General features: G+C 36.2%; 1 protein-coding gene and 1 pseudogene across 4 annotated transcripts; one reads left to right on the top strand and one right to left on the bottom strand.

Moving 5' to 3' along the window:
• MTG2 (mitochondrial ribosome associated GTPase 2) lies at positions 1-14,264 on the bottom strand. 4 transcript variants are annotated; one of them, XM_051976695.1, is made up of 8 exons: positions 13,113-14,264; positions 9,395-9,604; positions 6,826-6,973; positions 5,756-5,871; positions 4,864-5,082; positions 4,412-4,550; positions 3,743-3,803; positions 3,249-3,332 (listed from the first exon to the last, which is right to left on the bottom strand). In XM_051976695.1, the coding sequence occupies exons 2-8, from the start codon at positions 9,596-9,598 to the stop codon at positions 3,326-3,328; spliced, it is 894 nt and encodes a 297-aa protein (XP_051832655.1). In that variant the 5' UTR covers positions 9,599-9,604; positions 13,113-14,264; the 3' UTR covers positions 3,249-3,325. The 4 variants fall into 4 exon arrangements, with proteins under 4 accessions (XP_051832653.1, XP_051832654.1, XP_051832655.1 ...); XM_051976693.1 differs by lacking the exon at positions 3,743-3,803 and having other exon boundaries at positions 1-3,332; positions 13,113-14,236; XM_051976694.1 differs by lacking the exons at positions 3,743-3,803; positions 13,113-14,264 and adding an exon at positions 12,636-13,073 and having other exon boundaries at positions 1-3,332.
• On the top strand, positions 13,252-17,912 carry LOC127546572 (elongation factor 1-alpha 1-like; annotated as a pseudogene).
• Positions 17,913-23,162: the final 5,250 nt, after the last annotated feature.

Genomic DNA, 23,162 nt, shown 5'->3' with positions numbered 1-23,162 from the left:
TTGTCTTGCCAAGATTTGCTTTTACTGATTATCACAACTGATTTCTGAAGTACCTGGAAACTTCTCAGGAATATATACAATAAAAATAAATGTCAACATATGTAGAGAACTGCAATGTCTTAATATTTGTGGAAAGAAAAAAATTTACTTTAACAATAGGACAAAATCAAGAAATTGAGGAATGAGGAAATGAGAAAATTGATTTTAGTTTTAGGTTTCCAAACAAGAGTGGCACATGGAGAAAAGCAATTTTTTAAATTATGAAAAATGATGCAGTGATACAGAAAAATTTTCATAAAGATAATAAGATTGCCCCAAATTTTCCATTCTACAGTAAAACACTAATTTCTGACTTTTCTGAACTAATAAGCTTTATTGAAGCACAATGTAATTGCTCCTACTGTGCACTTGGTCACAGTATGTAAAGTGGCTTCTGTAAATTGCTGCTTTATTCAGCTACTGCCATTGCTTATTGATACTCTTTTAGAAACATCCAAGCATTGCTTTGATGTGAGACTATTAAATGCAAAATCATTTAGTAGCATCATAGAAAGGTATGTCCCTCTCTTCTAAGTATGGCATGTTTGTGTTCCATGACCAGAAGAAGGAAGGGAAAAAAACATTTTTCATCACTAAGTCCGATTGTTAGAGAGTATGAGTTAACAGGAAAACCTGTCTATAGTTAGAAGAAACTAAATGAATTTCATCAGAGGAAAATTAGAAAATTATATAACAAAATCCAAAGCATATCTAATGAATCTGGAATAAACCAATACATTTCGGGGGTGGGGAGAGGGAAATAAACCAGGTATTTTAAACATTGGGAGGTAAAGTCACATTCATTTAGGAGAGAGGGAAGAGACAGAACTATCCTGGCTGGCTCTAATTTTTTTTTTTTTTCCCAAATTGCAAATGCAGACCTGGGCCCTACTCTGTAAAGATGAAAGGCTAATGTTAATTAACATAAGCTCATATTTTATTTTACTCTTAGAAAATCCTTTGTGGTATGTAGGAAGAGAAACTAAATGGATATAAAAACCTATCTCTAGCTTCTAAAACAGAGAAACCTTTGAAATTATAAGACATTAAAATAAAACTCCAAGACTCTCTCCTCGTCTAGATAGATGGAACTACATCAAAAACAAAATTATTTCCAAAGACTCTTGAAGGTAGCTTATCATTCAAGACAAGTTTAACAGTAAGTATGTTCAAAATAAAATTAATTCAGCATCTAGACAGTTATTATTTCCTTCACTATCAGGGATCCCATTTCATTAAACTGCAATCCCTTTATACTTTTTAAAAACTATATTTTCTTTATTCTTATCCATGGCATCCTTAATTTCCCCCAAATAGTCATATCCTATTTCTTTTCCTCACAAATTCCCATTTGCTCCTGCTTTTTGTCCCTTGGCTTCAATCTCATGGCTTTTCAAATTTCTCTGGAGGCCTCTGCATACTTAAGAATTATTAGCTTCCATTTAAGGAAGAAGTGTACAATTACATTTTACTAGACAACCAGGTTGTAGATGAGATTAAAAAGATGACTTATTGGTACAATTAGCAACTTGTTGCCACTAAAAGTTATGAGCAGTAAAATGAGAACTAATCTCTCCGTAAATATATAGTAATTAAATCACACAAACACTAAAGAGTTGTTTTTTAGATAACATTTGCTTTTATGTAGTATTATATAAGTGAAAGATTCTCTCAGCTGTCATTAATAATTGACTTTGGGTCATTACCTACCAGTAAATTATAGTTTTCTGCTCTAGTTAGAATTAGGCAGACTTTGGCAAGCTCATGATCCCTGGAAGGTGTAACTAGGATTTTTTTCACAATTTCCAGCAAAATGTTTATGAATATGAATGCATTCTTCATATGCAAAGAAAACTATATTAGCCTTTTTACTTTATCATATTCATATTATGAAAATGAAGTCAGAAATTATATTATCCGGTGTCACATTAACTAATTAATACTCTGCTTGAAACATTTAAGTTCTGACACAGAAGGTAACAGTTTTTTAGGATGCTAGATGCATTCATTCATAAAGCACATTTCACGATTATTTTTCAGTGTTCGGCTCAACAGGACACATGAATCTATTTTGCAAACATATAGGAATGAACTTACTAAATCTTCCAGTAGTTTTAAGTATGGGGGGGAAAAAAATCATCCTGTATTTATGTCCTTTGCATTAAATTAAATCAGAACAGAGATGGTGTATGCAAAAATACTCCTGATCCCTAATTCCAGTAGCACATGCAGACCATCATATTGATAATTTTTTAGGATCTCTAAAACCTTAATTTGACACTGAAAGCTAACTGGGCAAAGATTATTCCAATGGCCTTAAAAGGCTACTGTTGTGATCAACTGCTGAAATAAATAGAAAATAAAATTTAAAACAGGAGTATGTACATTTTAAATCCACTAGTGAATATCTGCATTTTCAACAGCATTTTGTAAGTTCAATCAGCAATGTGTCTTCTCTTGCTAATTACAGCTGTTAATTAACACAAATGAGTCCAATCTCAGAAAATTAACCACAAGGCTGACTGATGCATTAAGCATTGGTAAGCAGGCTGGGTGTCAGGTGGTGGGGCAATATGCTGTCACACAAGGAAATCTAGTACAGATTCGGCATTTCCTGGGCCAGAAGGTGTAAGGATCATTAAAGGATCATGTGCCACTTGAGAATAAGCCCCTGACTAACCAGTGAAGGGTAACAACCTACTAAATTAAATGATTTATAAACTACTTTCTCCTACACAAAGATCACATATACACCACTAATTAAGTACATTTTATTGATGCAGCAATTCTCACTTTCACTGTCCTTGATGCTCTCACCCTTGTTACCATTTTCAACTTTCCAAGAGTTTTAAGATTTTTTTTTCCTTTCAATGACCAATTCTAGTTTAATTTCAATCATCACCAATTTAGTGGCTCCTGTCCCTGTTTGCGCTCAGTCTCTACATAATCATCATATAATTCTTTCAAATGCAACAGCAATTCCTCTAAGTTCTCTCCGGTCAATGCTGACAAGGGGATGACCTTTTGTTCTAATCGAGCCTGAAGTTGAGGCAAATTGATTTTAGATTGAGGAAGGTCAATCTTATTTCCAATGATTGCATGTGGTCGCTCTGACAAGCCTTCTTCATATTTCTCTAGCTCATATTTTAAATCCTCAAGCTGAGTCCATGGTTCTGCTATTGAGAGATCCACCACAAATAACAGAAAGCGGCATCGCTCAATGTGTCTCAGAAAAGCAAAACCCAAGCCTCTGTTTTGATGAGCTCCTCTTATTATACCAGGAATGTCAGCTACTACAAAAAAAAAAAAAAAAAGCAAAAGTATGATTAGCAAACACCATATGTGACTATAACTGTGCATCTGTGCAAACTTTTTAGTTGAATGATAACATGACCATATATATCAATTCTGGTATCAAAAAAACTGGGTTTTATTATGACTTTCTCATCCAACTCATTGCTTGAACTTGAATACATTCCTTTAGTACTTGAATATTTCAGTTGGTCAGTGTTTATGAAAGTATATCTAATTTTTCTTTCTGAAAAATACTTTGAAACATTTTGGTGAAAAAAATTATGAAAATACAATTCTACGTGCTTTTTTGCTATAGTGGAGAATAAGGAATGTGGAACACCATATATGATGTTAATCTTTTCTAATATGTTGGTTAGTTTTAATGAATTCTTTTTTCCCCTCTTTTTACCTCTTTATAAAGAAGGATGGCTCATTGAGAGGGGAGGAATAAACTGTGAGATATGGGTAATCTAAATACAAAAGAGAAAAATTAATTTAAAAAAACTTAGAGGAGGCAACATATATTGGGCCAAAATACTAAATGCTATTTGATATATTCTAGTCTGCAAAATTCTTTAAAAGAAAAATAGCTTTTTGCATGCTATAAATAACTTAGAAATTATTGCAAAGCACTTTGGAAATACAAAGAGCGACACAAATAACATTACCAGCAGGCTTACTTGTAATTTTAACAAGTACATCATCTCCTAAAATAAAATTTTTCCCTCTTAAATGGCACAGGAAAAGTTTAAAAAAGTGATTTTTTTAAATCACATGTGGTCCACGTGACTGATACTGCTGTGAAAAGCACAACACAAAGAATAAAAGTAGTAGAAATAATTTTCCTCATCACTGAAATTTAAATGAAAATTTGCTTAACAGTAAGGTGACAGCTTAATAATGAAAAATCACTCCCCTAAAATCTATAATGATAGCATTATAAGAACATTTTGAACGAAAAACATTTTTTAACACTTTAAATAGGAAGCCAAATTCAATTAAATCTAACCAGTTATCACACCTACATTTTCCTCAATTAACCATTATTCTAATCTCAAGTATATATCAGAAAATTTACCTGCCACTTGTTGGTAGTCTTCATAGTGAACAATACCTACATGAGGATTTAAGGTAGTAAAGGGATAAGAAGCCACAGCAGGTTTTGCATTGGAAATTGCTCTAAGAAGTGATGATTTTCCAGCATTGGGGAATCCCACCTAGAAAAAAATGTTTAAATAATCACATAATTTTATGAAAATTTCTTTACACTTATAAATTATTGAAACTAATCAGGATGAAAAGAATTTCTAGAATAGAAACAAGTTTTGATGGATAACAAGAACTAATATTAAACTAAACAACACAATGGCTGAAAAATGAAGGAATTTCAATTTCTTATTGTTTTTTAAAAATTAATAAATTCAAATAAATGTATTCTTATAATATGCTGGTTTTTTAAATGATTTTTTACCCCAATAAAGGAAACATAGTGAACTGGAGATAAAAGAATCTGAAGGTATTGGTACATACCATTCCTGCATGAGCCATAGTCTTCATTTCTAAATAGAGTACTCTTTCTTGACCAGGTTGCCCAGGGGTACAAGTTACTGGTGCTCGATTGTCATTAGCCAAAAAAAATCGATTGCCTTTTCCTCCAGCTCCCCCTAAGGCTGCAATGTATTCATCACCTGGCTGAGAAAGATCAGCTACAATTTCATTTTCCTCTTTAACCAGAGTACCTGGGGGAACCTTAAAAATAAGGAAAGGATTCATAGATCTATATCCTACACACAACCATTGCAAGTCTGTTCTGAATTTATTCCCTAGGTAAAGAATCAAATAACCACAAAGCCAAAAAAGAAAAAAAGGTTTGTTTAGCAATGCTTTTGTTTAAGTTCTACTATGCTCAGCAGTGCAGTTATAAAGTATTTTGAAAACATGATCCCTGTCCTCAAAGAATTGAACTTAGAAGAGGTTATCTAAGACTAATTTTAATTACCAAAAAAACTTTTTAAAAACTTTATGATACAGGATATGATAAGAAAGTAGTAAGAAAGAGATCACAAAGGAAAAACATTAAGAGAAAAGAGAAGTGCACTGTCACCAAAAAACCCCCAACATAATATCTAAATTAAATTGTTTCCTAAAATGTCCAGGGATTGTTATTGATGTTTCAATATGAATATGAAGAGAAACAAATTGTGGAAAGGGAAGAAAGATTTTTTAGAGAAACTTTCTTTCAGTATTGAAATTTTCTGGCCTGAATAAAAGATATATCTTTGCCCATTTTTGTCCCAAGACTTCAGGTGTAGAATTCAAGTTAAGTGAGAAAACTACAGGAATCTAAAGACATTATGTTGAGTTGTATCATGTCTGATAAGGAAACAAACAAACAAACAAACAAACAAAAAATGCAACTTACTCTAATGTAGAGGCAATCTCCATTACGCCCAAAACAGTTTTTGCTTCCACCAGGCTCTCCATCAAACCCCCGATACACTGAAAGGACTGAAGATAATGATCTGACATGCCTGTCAACTAAAAATTAAACCAAGGTTTATTACATTATTTGAGAATTAATTTTTTTTCAGACTTAATTTTAAAAAATAAACAGATTCCACGAATTTTCTGTGGTCTATCCAAAACCAAAGCAGAACAAAAATTGCATTTAGATAAATGGAATGATGTGCAAAATACATAAATCTTCTCAAAAGGACATGTCCAGAAGTTATTTAGCTAACAATATAACTTTACAAGAAAAAAATTCTCTTTATTTTGTAATGCCGGAGAAACTGAGGCAAGATAGAGATTAGAGAGTTTTTAATATTTCATTTGAGAGACAGAGATTGTGCTGGGGGCATGTTGCCCCCAGGGCTGATGTCCAAAGCATCCGGCAGCAAACATGAGTTCTCAATGACATATATATGGCTCTAAGGTTGGGGAGACAGACAAAGAAAGGTAGGGGGAGTGGAATCCAAACTCTGGTGAGCAGGAATCTCCAGGTAGGGACCGTCAATTCGGTTCTGACAAATTGGGGATAGGACCATAAATTCTTACAAATTGGGAGGACTTAGGAGGTGTCCAAATAGCGCCAGGAAGTCTGAAACTTAAGAGATACCAATTAGGTATCTGCGATAGGACATCTGGAGTCTCATCTTTTGGAATGCTAGATCTCCACAGCCCTAATTATCTCAGTTTTAAGGAGCAGAAAAGGGGGATTGAAACCAGGGGGATTGAAGCAGGACAATTCATGGAAACTAAGGCAGAACAATTTAGAGAAACTGAGGCAGGACAATTAGGGAACTGTGACACAACAATTTTCCTTCAAATAATTTGTGAAAATTGTTTTTTTTTTTAATAATTTTAAAGTATGAAGGTATATATTGATTTACTAAAATACCTCCACCAAATTAGTAATAAAATTCAAATTTATCTTTGGAGAAAGTAATAGCTTTTAAATCTTTATCCTTCCCAACAAGAAAACCAATTTACCTTTCAGAATAATGTGGCCACCATCTCCCCCATCTCCCCCATCAGGTCCACCATATTCTTTTCTGGGCTCACTATGAAAACAACTCATTCCATTGCCTCCATTGCCTCCAGTCACAAATACTCTTCGATGATCTACAAAATACCGTTTCTACAAAGCAAAGGCCATTTTCCATTACTAATACATTTTTAATCTTTCAGCAAATCATATATATATATATAAAACAATTACCTTTTCTATTTATAAACACTTTAATTCTTGTACTTATTTTTCAATAGATCCTCTAGTTCTTTTTGTTTTGTGGATGCCATTAAAGCACTTACTCATCTTGTATCCCTCATTCTGTCCATGACAAAGCTAAACTTCTTTTTCATATTTTTTAAGTTAATCCTATTAATATATTGCTGACTGCTCCTAATAATTCCAATTTTAAGGAAACATAGGATTAAGAGGTAACAAGGGATATTACTGGCCAGCTAGTCAAAACTCCTTCACTGAAAGATAAAGAAACAGAGAGGCCAAGAGAACCTGTGACTTATCCAAAGTCAAAAAAATAGTGAGCAGCATGGTCAGGATTCAGATGCAGATCCTTTTATTCTGAATCCAGTCTATTTCTACAACATTTCTACTTTCTACTGTCATGACACATTCATTTCAAAAAGGCAAATTTATTTGTTAATCAAATCCTCCTCTGTGTATGGAAGTGGTATGGAAAGACTAAGTCACCTTTTGTCAAGTTTTAATCTCTGAGACTAGATGCTCAGACTGGCTGTGTGTCTGTCCTCCAAACATAAGCTAACTAAATACAGAGGAGCTTAGCACTAGGATGCTGATTACCAAATAAGGATCTGGGTTGGTATGTTTGGGTTTTGGGAGTCTGGAGTGAATAGGGTTAGAGGAGAGAGATTAGTTAAGCCACACCAACTTATGAAAATCATCTAAGTGGGGAGTTCATGAAGTATGGAAGTAAGTATGCAACCATTAATACACAATCAAATAACTCAAGATATCTAACCTAAAAACAGAAAAAGAACTACTCCCTAAATTTTTAGAAATAAAACAATTTGTTAAGTTATTTATTTGGGCAGCAAATTAGAAAAAGCATTGGTTTTAGATTCAGAAGACCTAGTTTTGAACCTAAATCTTAATACTTACTAACTATGTGACTATGGGGCAAGTCATATAACCTCTTTAATCCTCAATTTCCTCATGTGTAAAAAGGAAATAACATTTGCACTATCTCAAAGGATTTTGTGAGTAAATTGCCTTACAAACTATGAAGTGATATATAAATGAGTCATTGTTACTTATTTAGGAACACAATCTTGGAAGAACAGGTCTCTACAGTGATAACAAAATTATAATTCAAAAACAAAAAAGGACAAAGAGTGAGATAAATGGTTCCAAATATAAATTACTTCCATAAACAGAAGGAACATTTTAAGAACATTATACTTTTTGAATGGAAAATCAGATTTTAAAAAAGTAGTAATATATTTAAGTGTCTTTTGTAATAGTGATTTTTTCTAGAAAAGAAGATCAACTGAGGAATAGCTATCTAACCAATAGAACAAATGAAGGCAATATTCTTTATTTTTAGGATTTAAGGACCATATCACAATAAAATCATCAGTTTTTCTTTTATGGACAACAAACTCTGCCATGCTCCTATGTTTAAAATAGTTTTAAAATAGATCTTTGAGCTAAAAAAAAAATCTGGCCCTAAACAATATGTACATAATAATAATTATGCAGATCTTGACCATCATAAAAATTCTTCCCATAATACACTAAAAACCTCTTCATCATGTATTCGCTTTTTTTCCACAAATGGAATTAAATTTTTTAAAAAGACTTTTAAATTTCTTTGGCACCACCATATGGAAAAATTGTGAATTACTGCTTCAAAAATCAACATTTTTCAGTGCAGTCAACACTGATTAATTTCTTCAAAAAAATAATTTAATTGGCAAACAGTATGTACAGATTATACAATTTTCTCTAATAATTCAGATTTAAAATGCAGATATGACAAGCAATGCAGAACAGGAACAATACAGAAATTCAACTAGATTTTAGTTTAAATGAATATTAAATATTTTATTAAATCCTGGATGCCCTAATAACATTAATCTACAATCTCTCCACTTAGCAGAAAACAAAAATATATGGAAACTTCTTGTTAATTTCAGTCAATAATTACTTCACATCTCAAAAGATTTAAATAAGAATTAGAGAACCATGAAAAATAAATGTGATACTTTTTTACAAGAGGAACATATATGACTATTTTTGGCAAGTGTACAGATGTTCCTTTTATTATTTTCCAAAGATTCTCTATAAAATCTTTTTATTTTATTTGTTTCAAAAATATATTCCCTGAATAACTGTGATCATATTATGCTAATTACAATCAACAAGAATAAGATAAAGAGGAAAAACTCCCCCAGAACAGCAGCTCTTATCTTCTACAATGGAAGCTAATGGCAGCATTTAAATACCAAGTCTAAAAACAGTATTCAATACAATATACTCTGGAAAAAGGTTATGAATTTCATATTTAGTTCTTACCAACTTTTTCTCAGAAAGGTTTCTTTTCCTTTTAGGTTCTTGATGATTTGAACATTGTGCGCAGCTAAGGACCAGAGGCCTTGGAGAAGTTTGTTGTTTAAATAGGTAGCCAGGAACAAGAAGAGTGTCTGCAGCTGGAATCCAGGGCCTCTTGCTTTCCAATATAGCTCTTGTTAGGGTGGAGATAAACCTTGGAGGTAACATGCTCACCTAAATGAATTAATTTCATAAGTCAAATCTTTATTCTGTCATGGGAACCCAAAATGATAAGGATCTGCACCTTAAATCAATCCCTCCCAACTTTGAAATTCTTTGATGTACAAAACTTGTACGAAACCTGTTTAAATAAAATCAGAGATATTTATAAAACTAAACTAGGATATCAAATTATCCATTGGTGGCTTCCTCATTTAATATCCAGAAGTCAAAACACATAGAATTTTAGAACTGGAGAGTCCTTGGAGATCATTTGCTCTCCTTTTTTCTTAATACCCTGAAAAATTTAGAGATGAGGAAAACAGAGCCCAGAAGTGAAGTGGTTTATCTAAGGTTACACTATCAATTAATGATAGATCTGGGACTAGAATTAAACATCTCCTGATTTCCAACCACTCTCTTTACTAACCAAAAGGCATTCCTGACCTTTTTAGTTATTGTCCAACTCTTCATGATCCCATTTGGGGTTTTTTGGGGTCGAAAATACTCAAATGGTTTGCCATTTCTTTCTCCAGCTCGTTTTACAGATGAGAAACTGAAGTAAACAGTCACAAGGTAGTGTCTGTGACTGAATTTGACTTCAGATCCTCCTAGTTCCCAGGCTGGTGCTCTACCTACTGCATCACCTAGTTTTCCTCCATTCCTGACCTTACTTTTCTTATAGTAAGTTATATACCAATATATATACCAATAACAACATACATAATACATAGAATTTAATAATCTGAAAGCACTTCAGAGGTCATCTAACTTAAAACACACTTAAACAGAAATCTTGTCTACTATATTCTGTAAATGTTATTATTCTTCCACTTGAAGAAATCCAAAGATGGAAAATTCACCACACTCCAATACAATCTTGATTAGATAACTCTAATAATATAATTTTTTCCATTATACTGAATTTGAATCTGCACTTCTGCAATTTGCTACTACTAGTTCTGCTCTTTGGAGCCATACAAAATCAAAACAACAACAAATAAAACCAATTTCTCACCACACAACAATCCTTCAAATACCCAAAGACAAGTATTAAATCTCTCCCAAGTCTCCTCTGCTCCAGCTAAACACCTCTAATTTCTCAATCTGTCCTATTATGGTATTTTTAAAAAATCATTTTGCCATCATATCAAGAACTAGAAAAGACCTAAGAGATCAATCCTTATTTTAAAGAAGAGAAAAGTGAGGCCTGGGGAGATTAAATGACTCTCCCAAAGTCACACAGGTAGTAAGTATCACAGGTAAAATTTAAACTTAAATTGTCACACTCTAGAGCATTTTTTCACTGTATCATATAGCCATCCTAACTGCCTTCTTTTGGATATACTCTAACTTTATCAATTTACTCCTGGTACCCAGAAATAAACACAATAAACAGGACTATCATATCCCTCATTCTGGACACAATGGTTTCTATGAATGTAGTCTAAGATCACAGGCTTTTTTCACCTGTTGTATCACTGTTGACTCACACTGAACCAAAAATCCACTAGAAACCTATAAATCACTACCTGGGGAGATTAAATCACATCCTGAATTTGCATAGAATTTTTTTTAGAAAATAGTGAGGGGCAGCTAGGTGGTGCAGTGGATAGAGCACCACCAGCCCTTACATCAGGATAAACTGAATTTAAATCTGGTTTCAGACACTTAACACTTTCCTGGCTGTGTGACCCTGAGCAAGTCACTTAACCCCAATTGCCTCAGCAAAAACAAAACAAAACAAAAAAAAAAATAGAATAGAATTTAAGTACCTCTATTTAGAATATCCTTCTTAAACTGGATCCTATAAATTCAATCTATGGCACCTATCAAGATCTTTCTGGACAGCTAATCCTGCTATCTTCATTAGAATGAATCAGATAATCTTGCATCTTCAGCCAAATCACTGATATTTCAAAATGAAAGGCAAAGACTTATCTCCTCACACATGTGGATACTGAACACATAAAAGTGGTCCAATCTAAGAAATTATTAGCATATTTTTAGTCATACACTTATCCCTTTTCAGTCTTCTCATGCAACTGTCTTTATTTGCAGAAGGTAGTTATATATTGTTTCAAAGAAAGGTATATACAGTTGTTGGATCTCTTCATCTCTGTATACTTTATAAATTAACAGACTAAGAAGAAATAGTTTGGAGGTTTCTGCATATAACCAAATTTCTAAGTAAAAGCAAGAAATGTGGAAGGTGAAGGTGGGAGCACCTAAGAAAGGGTAGTAGAAAGCACACTGGAGTAGGCACTAAAAGACTTGGGTTATCTGACACCCTTTTTGGTCCTGAGAAAGGATTAGATTCTAAGACTATCTGGATCAAATCGCCCTTTTCCAAAAGTCTTTTCTGATTTCTCTCATTCCCTCTCTCTCTTTCTTTCCCCCCACCTCCAATCCAGTGCCTTCCCTGGGATTCTCTCTTGGACAGAATATATCTAGTATGTACATAGATGTTTGTATGTTGTGTCTCCCATTATAACTGGAGCTCTTTGAGAGCAGAGATCCTTGTTTTCTTCCTTTCTATCTTCCAAAGATTAGCTCAGGAATGGTACTTAGTAAATGCTTGATTGCCCAATGCAAAATCAAAGGACTTACAGACTAGTTGAATTCATTGGCTTGTTCTTTATGAAGTGCTTTATGGGACTAGCTTCTTAAACTGTGGTTCATGACTACATATGGGGTCTCTCCTAACTTGAATGTCATCACGAAATTATGATGAACAGTAAATTTTTTTTCTATATTTATTTTATATATCTATATACCAAGGGTCACGTAATGGGAAAAGGGGTTGCGAGTGGGACAAGTTTAAGAAATCCAGGTCTGTGGAAACCCTCTAAGTACTTCTTTCTTCCATCACTTCGTCATCTGAGGACACATAGGCAGATCCCGGCACTGTACTCCAATTCAAACCACGTGCTTTTTATGAAAAAGGGCGCTAGAATGACCTGCAATGTCATTTGCTTTCTCCGGGCCTCAGTTTCCCTATTTGTAGAACAGCTGAAACTCCGACTGCAGGAATAGCGATCCTTACCCTGGCCCGCTTCCAGGATAGATGCCTCTCCACGTCTCCCCAAGAGCTGAAGGATACGTATCCCTCAAAGGATTTCAGAGCAGTTTCTTTTCCTAATCACGTCCGATTTGTGTAATGCTTACTTAAGTGGGGAGCTAACCTCCCCTATCATATGCCTGGGGACCTCGACTATGTCTTAGCCCCTTTTCGACATCCCCTTGAAAGTCCGACATAAGGTCCTGCCCGTGACTAGGGTTCCGGGAAGAAATGACTCCCTCACGCAGACGCTTCCCACCTGCCAAGATAGGAGACCCAGATCCCAGGCTACCCGGCTCTACCGCCAAAGGACAAGGGCTGGGGTCGTTTCTCCAAAGACCCCAACTTAGCCCCACCTTTATTTGGAGGGAAAGAGGGGAGCGGACTCCCTGCACACCCACCCAGCATCAACTTCCCTCCCCAAGGGTTCACCTACTTCCAAGTTAAAAAAAAAATACTTACTTCTCTTCGGAGGGAACTTCCGGTGCTACTTCCGGCTTCCGTGAGCGCGGGCCCCGCCCCTCCGTCTAGTCTTCCGCACCGTCTCTAGCACGGCTCAGCCCCAGGGGATTCCTTCCCACCCTACCTCGCCTAAACCCGAATGCGCATGCTTGAAATGCTCGGTCGTCCGCCGCTTCCCCTTTTTCCTCTTGTTTTTCGCCTTTCCCGCCTCCCTCTGCCAGTGCGCCCAGACTCGTGTACCTCTGTGTATTTGTGTGTATCTCAATGTGTGTCCGTGTCTTTATGTGTGCATGTCTCTGTGTGTGTGTATGTGTGTGTCTTGGTTCTCTGACTTCCTCCTTTTAATCCTGAAAGATGAATTTAGATGACGTCTCAAACTCGGTTAAAATGAAAGCTCCTGGAAAAGGCGGGTCAGAGAGTTTGTGACGGCAACTGCTGACAAGCAAGAGAAGAATTGTTATGGGCCACTTGGTTAGGGACGGAGCCTTGGGTTCTCCGCACCAAAAACGTTCTTGTTGCTTTACTTCTAGGACCCATGTCAAGAACCCTTTATCAGGACGAAGTTTCTATGCTCAGATAAAGCACAAGGTTGCTGAGATGAGAAAGATCATCTCATATATGCCTGGATAAACTGAGGGCTGAACAGGAGGGCGGCTCTCACTTCCGGTCTCTCCCTGTGGAAATTTGAGACGCGCCAAGTATTACATAACCATTCCCGATGCTCCAGGCCACGAGGACTATATGAAGAACAACATTACAGGAACATCTCAGGCTGCCTGTGCTGTCCTGATTATTGCTGCTAGTGCAGGTGATTTTGAAATCGGTATCTCAAAGAATGGCCAGACCCACAAGCATTCACTTCTGGCTTGCATAACTGATGGTGTAAACAAATTGGATTCCACCAAGTCTTCCATCCCTCCTCTCCCAACTCCCAGCAGATATGAGGAAATTGTCAGGGAAGTCAGTAGCTACATTAAGAAAATTGGCTACAACCCTGACACAGTAGCTTTTGAGCCAGTCTCTGTAATGGGCTGAGGCTTGAGTTGATGCACTGAGGTCCCAAGCACTGAGGCTAAATAGTAATTGGACCATACTCTATTAATATATAAGCTTGGAGAAAGAATGGCTCCCGCCCACTCTTTGTGCAAGTCCTTTTGTGTTGTATAGGAAATGGTTTTTGATGGGTGGAGGCTGAGGGGCAGGAAGAGGGGCAGGAAGAGAGGCAGGGAGGGACTGCTGGCTGGCTTCTTGGCAAAGCTGCTCACATTGCTAATCCCCCTTCACCTCAAAAAGAATAAAGATTGAAGATTTTCCCTTAACCTGAATTCCTGAAACCGGCTGACTTTAAAATACGCAGTCATCACATTTGGCACCCAATGTGGGGCTGTTTTTCATTCCCTGTGGCAAAACTGTCCATTCATATCTTTTATAAGGCTCAGCTAAGTTAACCCTGGGCACACTGAAAAGGCAAATCTTTTCATATCCTCCTTATCCAAAGGGATAGAATAGAAACAATCCTTAATATCTATGACCCAAAGAGGCCACTCTCTAGGCAATTGAGTAGGAGATGGAAGTCCAGGCTGAAGAGTTCCCATAGTTTCCATCTGTTCATTTACCTTTCTTAAATCAGTCAACATCCTCCATTTTCCAGATTTCTTTTTTACAACAAACACTGAGGAATTCCAAGGACTTAGGGAAGATTGTAAGTGTCCTTGGTCAAGCTGCTCCTGTACTATATCTAATAAGGCCTGAATTTTATCGCTACCTAAGGACCACTGCTCTATCCACACTGGTGTATCAATTTTCCACTGGATAGGAACAGGTGAAAGTGTTGGCAGGCCTTCAACAGCAGCCCTGCTTAAAAAACCGAAGTACTCATTTTTAACCCCAATTGCTGTAAAACGCCTTCCCCACAGATTGATGGGGATTTTTTCAACTATAAAAGGAGTAAAAACTGTTCTGCCTTCAAAAATCCATCTCATAGGGGCAGCACTAACTTTAGCTGCTATTGATCCTCCTACGCCAAACATCTCTTTATCTGCTTTAATCTTTGGCCAGGGACTGGGCCAATTGGCACCTCTAATGACTGTACGATCTGCACCTGTGTCTACCAATCCTTCCAATGGTAGGCCATTTATATAATCATGAGCATAGGTCGGTCAGCTGTTACCACTTGCATACTTTCTAATCCTCAAGGACAGGCAATAGTAGAGAGGAGAAACAGAGACATTAAGACGCTCCTCCAAAAACAAAAGAAAGGGGGAGCCACGGGTAACCCTAGAGAACTTCTAAATCTAGCCTTTTATACTATTAACTTTTTGATTTTTGACAAAGATGCACTGGCTCTGGCAGACAGGTTTTATAATCCACCAGAAGGGCAGTGTCCAGTGCGAGCAGCTCCACTATCTTTAGATAATTGCCAGGTGATGTGGAGAGACCCAGAAAGTGGTGAATGGAAGGGACCAGATAGGTTAACTGCCTGGGGGAGAGAGTTTGCTTGTATCTCTACAGGTGGAGAAGGAATCAGATGGGTGCCAACAAGCCATGTTTGCCTTGTCCATCACAGAAAGACGGAGCAGACCCTTGAAAAGAAGGAGAAGACCCAAGAAATATTGGGTGGTTCTGTTGCTGATTGTGCTCACCATTGACAGAGCGTGGCAGTTATGGCATTTGACTCATGGACATTGAAAATTGTTGGACTTCAAAACCCTCAGGAATCATTGGATTCTCTGAGACATAAGATTGTTGTAGGACTTGAAAATCCTCAGGAATCACTGGATTCTCTGAGACATAAGACTTGAAAGCCCTCAGGAATCATTGGATTTTCTGAGAAATGATAAGACTGTTACAGGACTTCAAAATCTGCTGGAATCATTGGATTCCCTAAAACATAAAAAGACGGTGCAGGACTTCAAAAACTTGGGGGGATGATTGGATTCCCTGATATGTGAAGCAATGGAAAATAGATTGGTTTTGGACTATCTCTTGGCTGCTGAAGAAGGTGTTTGTTGACTGCTGTTTACATACCCTCTTTCTAAAACTTCTGGCAATCTTTTACAACACCATGTTGATTTATATTGTTTGTTATACCGTTACTTGGTGTATAATTCATATTTGTTACACCACATTGAGCCTGCACTGACTGTGGGGAGAGTCATCACTAATAGCCTCTGTGTTATTGCTATGTGCTTGTGTAATACCTCCCATGCTGATGGGTTTGTGCATAATAAGATCCTTCAGCCAGAAACCTGCTAGCAATCCCCACATCCCTTTGGTGCTTTTCATCTCCCTTCCTGAGATGTCAGGGAGGGTGTGATCATCTCCTTTTTAGTACTTTCACCTCCCTTCCTGAGAAGTCAGGGGGGGGGGTCGTGATCACCTCCTTTTCGGTGCTTTCACCTCCTTTCCTAAGAAGTCAGAGAGGGTGTGATCACCTCCCCTTGGGGGCTCTGACTTCCCTGAGGAGTCAGGGATGGCATGACCACCTGTGTTCTAAAACACAAGAAAGCAGGAGATGTAATGGGCTGAAGCTCAAGTTGATGAACTGAGGTCCCAAGCACGTGAGGCTAAATAGTAATTGGACTCTATTAATATAGATGCTTGGAGAAAGAATGGCCCCCGCCCACTCTTTATGCAAGTCCTGATGTATAGGAAATGACGATTTTGTTGGGTGGAGGCTGAGGGGCAGGAAGAGAGGCAGGGAGGGACTGCTGGCTGGCTTCTTGTCAAAGCTGCTCACATTGCTAATCCCCCTTCACCTCAAAAAGAATAAAGATTGAAGATTTTCCCTTAACCTGAATTCCTGAGTCCGACTGATTTTAAAATACGCCGTCATCACAAGTCTCAGGTTGGAACTGTGACAACGTCCAAGAGCCAAGCTCTAATATGCCTTCGTTCAAGAGGGAAAGTTACTCATAAGGCTGACAGTGCTAATGGAACTACACTGCATGAAGCTTTGGATTGCATCCTGTCACCAACACATGACTCTTTGTCTATCCTTCCAAGATGTCTACAAAATTGTCAGTTTTGGCACTGTACCTGTTAGCCAAGTGGAATCTGGTATTTTAAAACTAGGCATAGTGACCGCTTTTGCCCCAGTCAGTTACAACTGTAAAGTCTGTTGAAATGTACCATGAAGCTTTGTATGAGACTCTGACTGAGGATAACATTGGTTTGGATGTCAAGAATGTGTTTGTCAAAGAAGTTTGCTGTAGCAATAATGCATGTATCTGTAATAACAAGAATGACCCACCTATGGAAGCAGCTGGCTTCACTGCACTGATAATTATTTTGAACCATCCCACCAATCAGTGCTGGCTACACACTAGTTCTGGATTGTCACATTGTTCATATTGCTTGCGAGTCTGCTAAATTGAAGATTGATTGTCATTCTAGTAAGAAGCTGGAAGAGATCCTAAATTTCTGAAATCTGAGGCTGCTGCCATTGTTGATATGATTCCAGGTCAGCCTATGTGTGTGGAGAGCTTTTCTGATTATCCTCCAATGGGTAGTTTTGCTTTTCATGATATGAGACAGACTGCTGCAGTTGGTGTCATCAAGACAGTTGACAAGATAGCTGCTGGCGCTGGCAAGGTCGCAAAATCTGCCCAGAAGGCCCAGAAGGCTAAATGAATATTATGTATAACACCTGCCACCTCAGTCTCAATCAATGGTGGAATAATAGTCTCAGAACTGTTTGTTTTAATTGGCTATTTAAGTTTAATAGTAAAAGATTGGTTAATTATTACATTGTATCATAAAAACTTCAGGAGGAAAGGAATGTTTTTGTGAACTCTTTGTTTTGTGGAAGTTTTAAGTTATTAGTTTTTAAAATCAGTCATTTTAAAATGGAAACAACTTGACCAAAAATCTGTCACAGAATTGAGAATTTTTAAAACAGTTTAATGTGGAGGGGAGGGCGGGGGGGGGGGGGGGGGAGGGAAGAATATAAAAGCTGACATTGCTTCCATTTCTTTTCTCTCTATTTGCCAGGTAGTGATGGGACCAGTTGCCAAAATCTTAGTTTTTTTGATGTTAAGCTTCAAAACAGTTTTTATACTCTCCTCTTTCACCTTCATCAAGAACTTCTTAACTCCTCTTCACTTTCTTTTCACCACGCCATAAGAGTGGTATCATCTGCATATTTGAGATTGTTGATATTTTCCCCAACAACCTTAATTCCAGCTTTTGATTCATCCAGACTGGCATTTCACATAACATGCTCTGCACCTAAATAAATAAATTGGTATTTAAATTTATTATTTTATTATTTATTATTATTTTTAAATTAATACATAAATAACACAGAGCCTCGTTTAGTTCTCACAATTGTTTCTCGGTCCTCATACAAATTTCTCAGGAGACAAATACAATCATCTAGTACTTCCATCTCTTTGAGAACTAACCACATTTTGTTGTGATCCACACATTCTGAGGCTTTAGTTTAATCAATAAAACAGAAATGGAATTTTCTTTCTTTTTGGAACTCACTCGATTTTTCCATAATCCAGTAAATATTAGCAATTTGATCTCTAGTTCCTTTGCCTCTTTGAAAAGATGAACATGGACTCTATAATGAATATACTAATCTGTCAGATAGGTCAAAGCTTCCCTTCTTCATTGGTGAACTGGACAATGGAATAACAACAGTCAGCCAATCAAAAGAACTTCTAAAGTCTAGGGCAACTTGATATATCAGTGATCCTTTGCATCTGTGACTGAACTCTGGCTGAATTTGGAGATGCTTGAAACTCCAATGCCAGAAACCTTAGAACTAGCTATGACTGGCTCAAAAACAAGTTTGAGCAGCACTTGCAGACTTGGGACTTTCCAAACATCCTACTCATTGGGTTATAGTATCTACACAAGTTTTTAGAAACCAAAAATATCCCATCTGTTTTCTACTCCCCTTGGAGAAGCTGAGAACTCTCCTTTGCTTGTAAACTCTTCTCAGATAATAAATATTTTTACAACCTATGATCACACTCGGTTGGAGTCCTTTTTGGGCCCAGAGTCTTCCATTAACAAAAAACCAACCTGTTCTTCTGGTAATTCTCAGTTCACATATTGTTGAAAGTCTACTGAGCTTGCAGAATCTTAAGCATAAGCTTGCTGGAATATGAAATAAGAGCAATTATTCAGTAATTTGAACATTCTTGGCATTGCCCTTCTTTTCTAATGCAATGGTCACTGTTGATTTTTCCAAATTTGCTGATGTATTGAGTACAGCACTTTAACATCATTATCTTTTAGGATTTTAAGGAGTTCAGATGCAATTCCATCACCTACACTACCTTTATTGTCAGCAATACTTCCTAAGGTTCATTTGACTTCATTCTCCAGATTGTTTCTAGAATAATAACCACATCATTTGTGGTTATTGATGATGTTTAGATCTTTCTTGTATAAGAACTTTTATGTGTTCTTGCCACTTCTTTTTAATCTTTTTTGCTTCTGTTACATCCTTGCATTTTTGTCTTTTACCATATCCATTTTTGTATGAAACATTCTCTCAGTATCTGTCTCCAATCTATCTTTCCAAACATTTCACTTCCTTCATAATCCTACATTCCTGTATAGCTAATCTATCTGCTATTCCCCATATATAACATTTTCCTAACCTGCGCACAAGCTGTCCTCCATGAATGGAGTATTTTACATTATCTACAATTTACTAATACCAACATCTTTGAAAATCTCCATTTCCATTTAGAGTTCAGCTCAAAAGTATCTTCTACACAAGCTTTTTCTGATTTTTTAACTAGTACTCTTCCCTCTAAAACATTTTGTATTTATCCAGAGATACTGTTTCCCCCAGTAAAATGTAGGCTCCTTGAAGGCAAGTACTGTTTCATTTTTATTTTTGTATCTCCACCATCTCAAATAGTACATAATCACTACTCACTGAATTGAATTGAATTTCTTTTCATGCTCAGGTTATATTTGTAATACCCCCTCAGTGTTACTTCTTCAACTTGTATTTAGGGGTTGAGTCTCCAGAGGGCAACTGATGCCTTAGGTCCTAAGGCTATTCTGTGGGTAGCTATTGCTACCACTATAATTCACAAGCTCCTAGCAATATACTTCCCATCAACACTCAACTAGTAGGTTAAATTAGCTTTTAGAAAAGGCATTTACTAAAGTGATATAGTAAAAACATTTGATACAAATGTTCTCTTTATAAGCCTGAGTTACATTCTCCTAAAAATACAAATTCCATGGGAAAAGAATACTAAATTTTAAATACAATGGTACTGAGGTTTGAATATAGATTATACATTCAGCAAAGAAATAATTCACAATTAGCAACACTAGAAGTCTTTTCTCCATTGATGGAAGTCTCATGAAACTTTCCTTAGGCATAGTTCTTTACTGGAATCTAAGGATCTCGATCTTTCTAAAATCCATTGCTGACATTTATCCACAAGAAGGCACATTTTATAAAATTGTCTTTTCTCAATAAATCCTATCATGGGAAATCTCTCCTTTCAGAGCTTTCCTTGTTTTCAGTAATCTTTCTGCTTCTGGTTGTGAGCATTATCTCATCCTGGTTTGGTCTTATCTCAGCTGATTATACTTTCTGCTATTGGTCTAGTTTCTCTGATGACAATCAAGAGACTATTTACATTGGATTGATTGTTCTTTTATACATAGGTCCAGGGCTATATCTGATTATTTTAACCAACCACAAATTGGTTTTTTTCCTTGCATCAGTCTTCATCCCATAGCCAAATCCCAATAATCCTCCGATTAAAGGCCTACATTTTTACAAATGTAGGAAAAAGTATACCAATGTAGGAAAAAGTATACCACCCACTCCTATTGATTGATTCTGTGATTCAATCAAAAAGGTGTTTGTATGTACTTGAAAGCTATATCTTACTTATACATTAAAATCTCATTAGTATCTATTGATTAATGGATTGATTCTGTTAAGGTGCCTGTACTTTCTGTGACTGCATTAATTGAGATGGAGATAGTATAAATCTCCTAACACTATATTACACAAAAGATTTCCATAGAAAACTTAATTTGCTCTTCATAAGCAAGAGTCCCCTTTCCTATGTCTTCTCTTACACATAGTTATGAAAGGTAAGAGCTTCCATTCTTAATTTTTGTTATTGTAACGTCAAGGAGTCTGAACAACTTTCTGACTCTTATAATTCCATGTTGCTTTTCAAAAAGGATTGCACAAATTTGTAGTTCCAGGAACATGTAATATTATAAATATGTAAAGACCTTTTTATGTAAATTTTATATAATTACATTATTTTGTCCTCATTATTTCTATTTTCTAAATAGCTAGGAATTGATGGTTTTTGATTAGTATTTTTTCTTCTTGGCTGCTTGTAAAATCAATTCTTTGCTATTTTACTTTTGACACTAGATGATGAAATATGTGAGCAAATATAATCTAGGAATAATACATGTTAGTGTTCTGTAAATTCTGTCAAATTAAAATGTATTCCTTCCAATATAAAATATACCCCTTTCCAATTTGTTTACATAATATACAAATATGTTATTTATAATTAAGAACTCTTTCCTCACATTTTTTTCAGTCTAATACTTCTTAAGTTGTTCCTTTGGTTTATGTCCTTCAGATGTGCTACATTTGTTTGTAAACTATCTAATAATTCTTTAAATTGGATAGTAATAACTACTCAGGTACATGTATTACTATTTGTTGAAGTTTCTTCAATTCTATTGTTCAGACAAAAAAGTATGTTTTTCTAGTGAATCTATTGTCTTGTTTACATGCTATTTCCATCACCTTGTCTTGATCTTTATTCTAAAGTTAAAATCTCAAGGGGAAGTCATTTAATCATGAAGAGAATCAGCAGCTCAGAGGTTGACTGAAATCATGAATTCCCTTACCCCATTCCAACCTATAAGTAACAAAATATTGTCATGATCACATGTTGTTAAGACATTGGAATGAGGATTGTTCATTAGATTCATGTGGAATAGTAAACAGTGTTAAGGAGGAAAGATTTGCATGCACACCCTTGGAATCATTCCATGTCCTGAGGGAATCAAAGGAAAGCTTAGAATGGATCTTCAGATCTGATTTCATGTTCAGTGAATGAGAATAAGAGCATCTAAATGTTTACTTTGGAGCTGATTCTGTTCCATGACTAAAAGAACCTTGAGCTATTGGTATATATGGAATAAGCTTCTAAGGACAATATTAATATGTTGTTATTTGCCCATTTAGAGTTTGTGTGATTCTGTCTTGGTGCTATTTCTTTCAGTTACTTTAAAGACTTGGATGAAAAGCTCTGACAGATCTATACATCTGAGTGCCATAGTTATTATTCGCTAGTAATCTTTGCACTGAAATCTCCCAGTTTCAGAACTTCTTTTTACACTAGGGTATTTTCTAGACAACTACTGGTCAGACTTTGTCCACAATACATCCAGACATACAATATACATTTCTCTGTCTCTTTCTTCTGATATAGACTGGAAAAATTGTTCACCATAATTACTTTTCCCCTTGACTTGCCCTTCAGAATTTGGTCCGCCATGTTTTCTAGATCTGTTTGGAGTTTGGGTGGGCTGTTGATTGTATTTCTTCCCGGTATTCTGCCATCTTGGCTCTACCCTCTTGAAAACTTTCTTTTGAGTCTATAAGTCCTACTCTAAATATAGGTACAACTACATATATGTTATAAAGGCATATCAAAGAAAGTTTTCTTCATTTTATTTTTCTTTCTTCCCATAAGATCAGTATTTTTCGGATTCTTGTTCTATATGGTTCTCACCTGCCTATTCCTATAAATTATCCATAAATTTATCATGGTGGCTTTCTACTAAGACTTTTAGTGAAAAGCAATAGGGATTGGACCTATGATTTATTTGATATATAGAGAATCTTCAGATGAGGAAACCAGTGTGACTCATCACCATATCAGTGGGGGTCATCACCTTGTCTGAAACTTTGAGTTTTAGAGAATTGCCTAAACAACTGAGAGGTTAAATGACTTGCCTAAGGTATCACAACCAGTAAATGTCAGGTCTTAAACCCAGATCTTTTTGCCTTGAAGG

The sequence above is a fragment of the Antechinus flavipes genome, chromosome 2 (assembly GCF_016432865.1).
Source record: "Antechinus flavipes isolate AdamAnt ecotype Samford, QLD, Australia chromosome 2, AdamAnt_v2, whole genome shotgun sequence".
In the NCBI taxonomy this organism is placed as follows: domain Eukaryota; kingdom Metazoa; phylum Chordata; class Mammalia; order Dasyuromorphia; family Dasyuridae; genus Antechinus; species Antechinus flavipes.
The sequence above is the reverse complement of the archived record's forward strand: the minus strand, read 5'-3'. Positions and strand labels throughout refer to the sequence as shown.

What these genes read in the sequence shown, in the direction of transcription:
- MTG2 (XM_051976693.1), bottom strand. Translation starts at nt 9,598, where the DNA reads ATGTTACCTCCAAGGTTTATCTCCACCCTAACAAGAGCTATATTGGAA. An exon ending in CTATGGCTCATGCAGGAATG is followed by an intron (nt 4,551 to 4,863) that starts GTATGTACCAAT and finishes ATTTTTTTCTAG; the next exon opens with GTGGGATTCCCCAATGCTGG. An exon ending in AGACTACCAACAAGTGGCAG is followed by an intron (nt 3,333 to 4,411) that starts GTAAATTTTCTG and finishes TTTTTTTTGTAG; the next exon opens with TAGCTGACATTCCTGGTATA.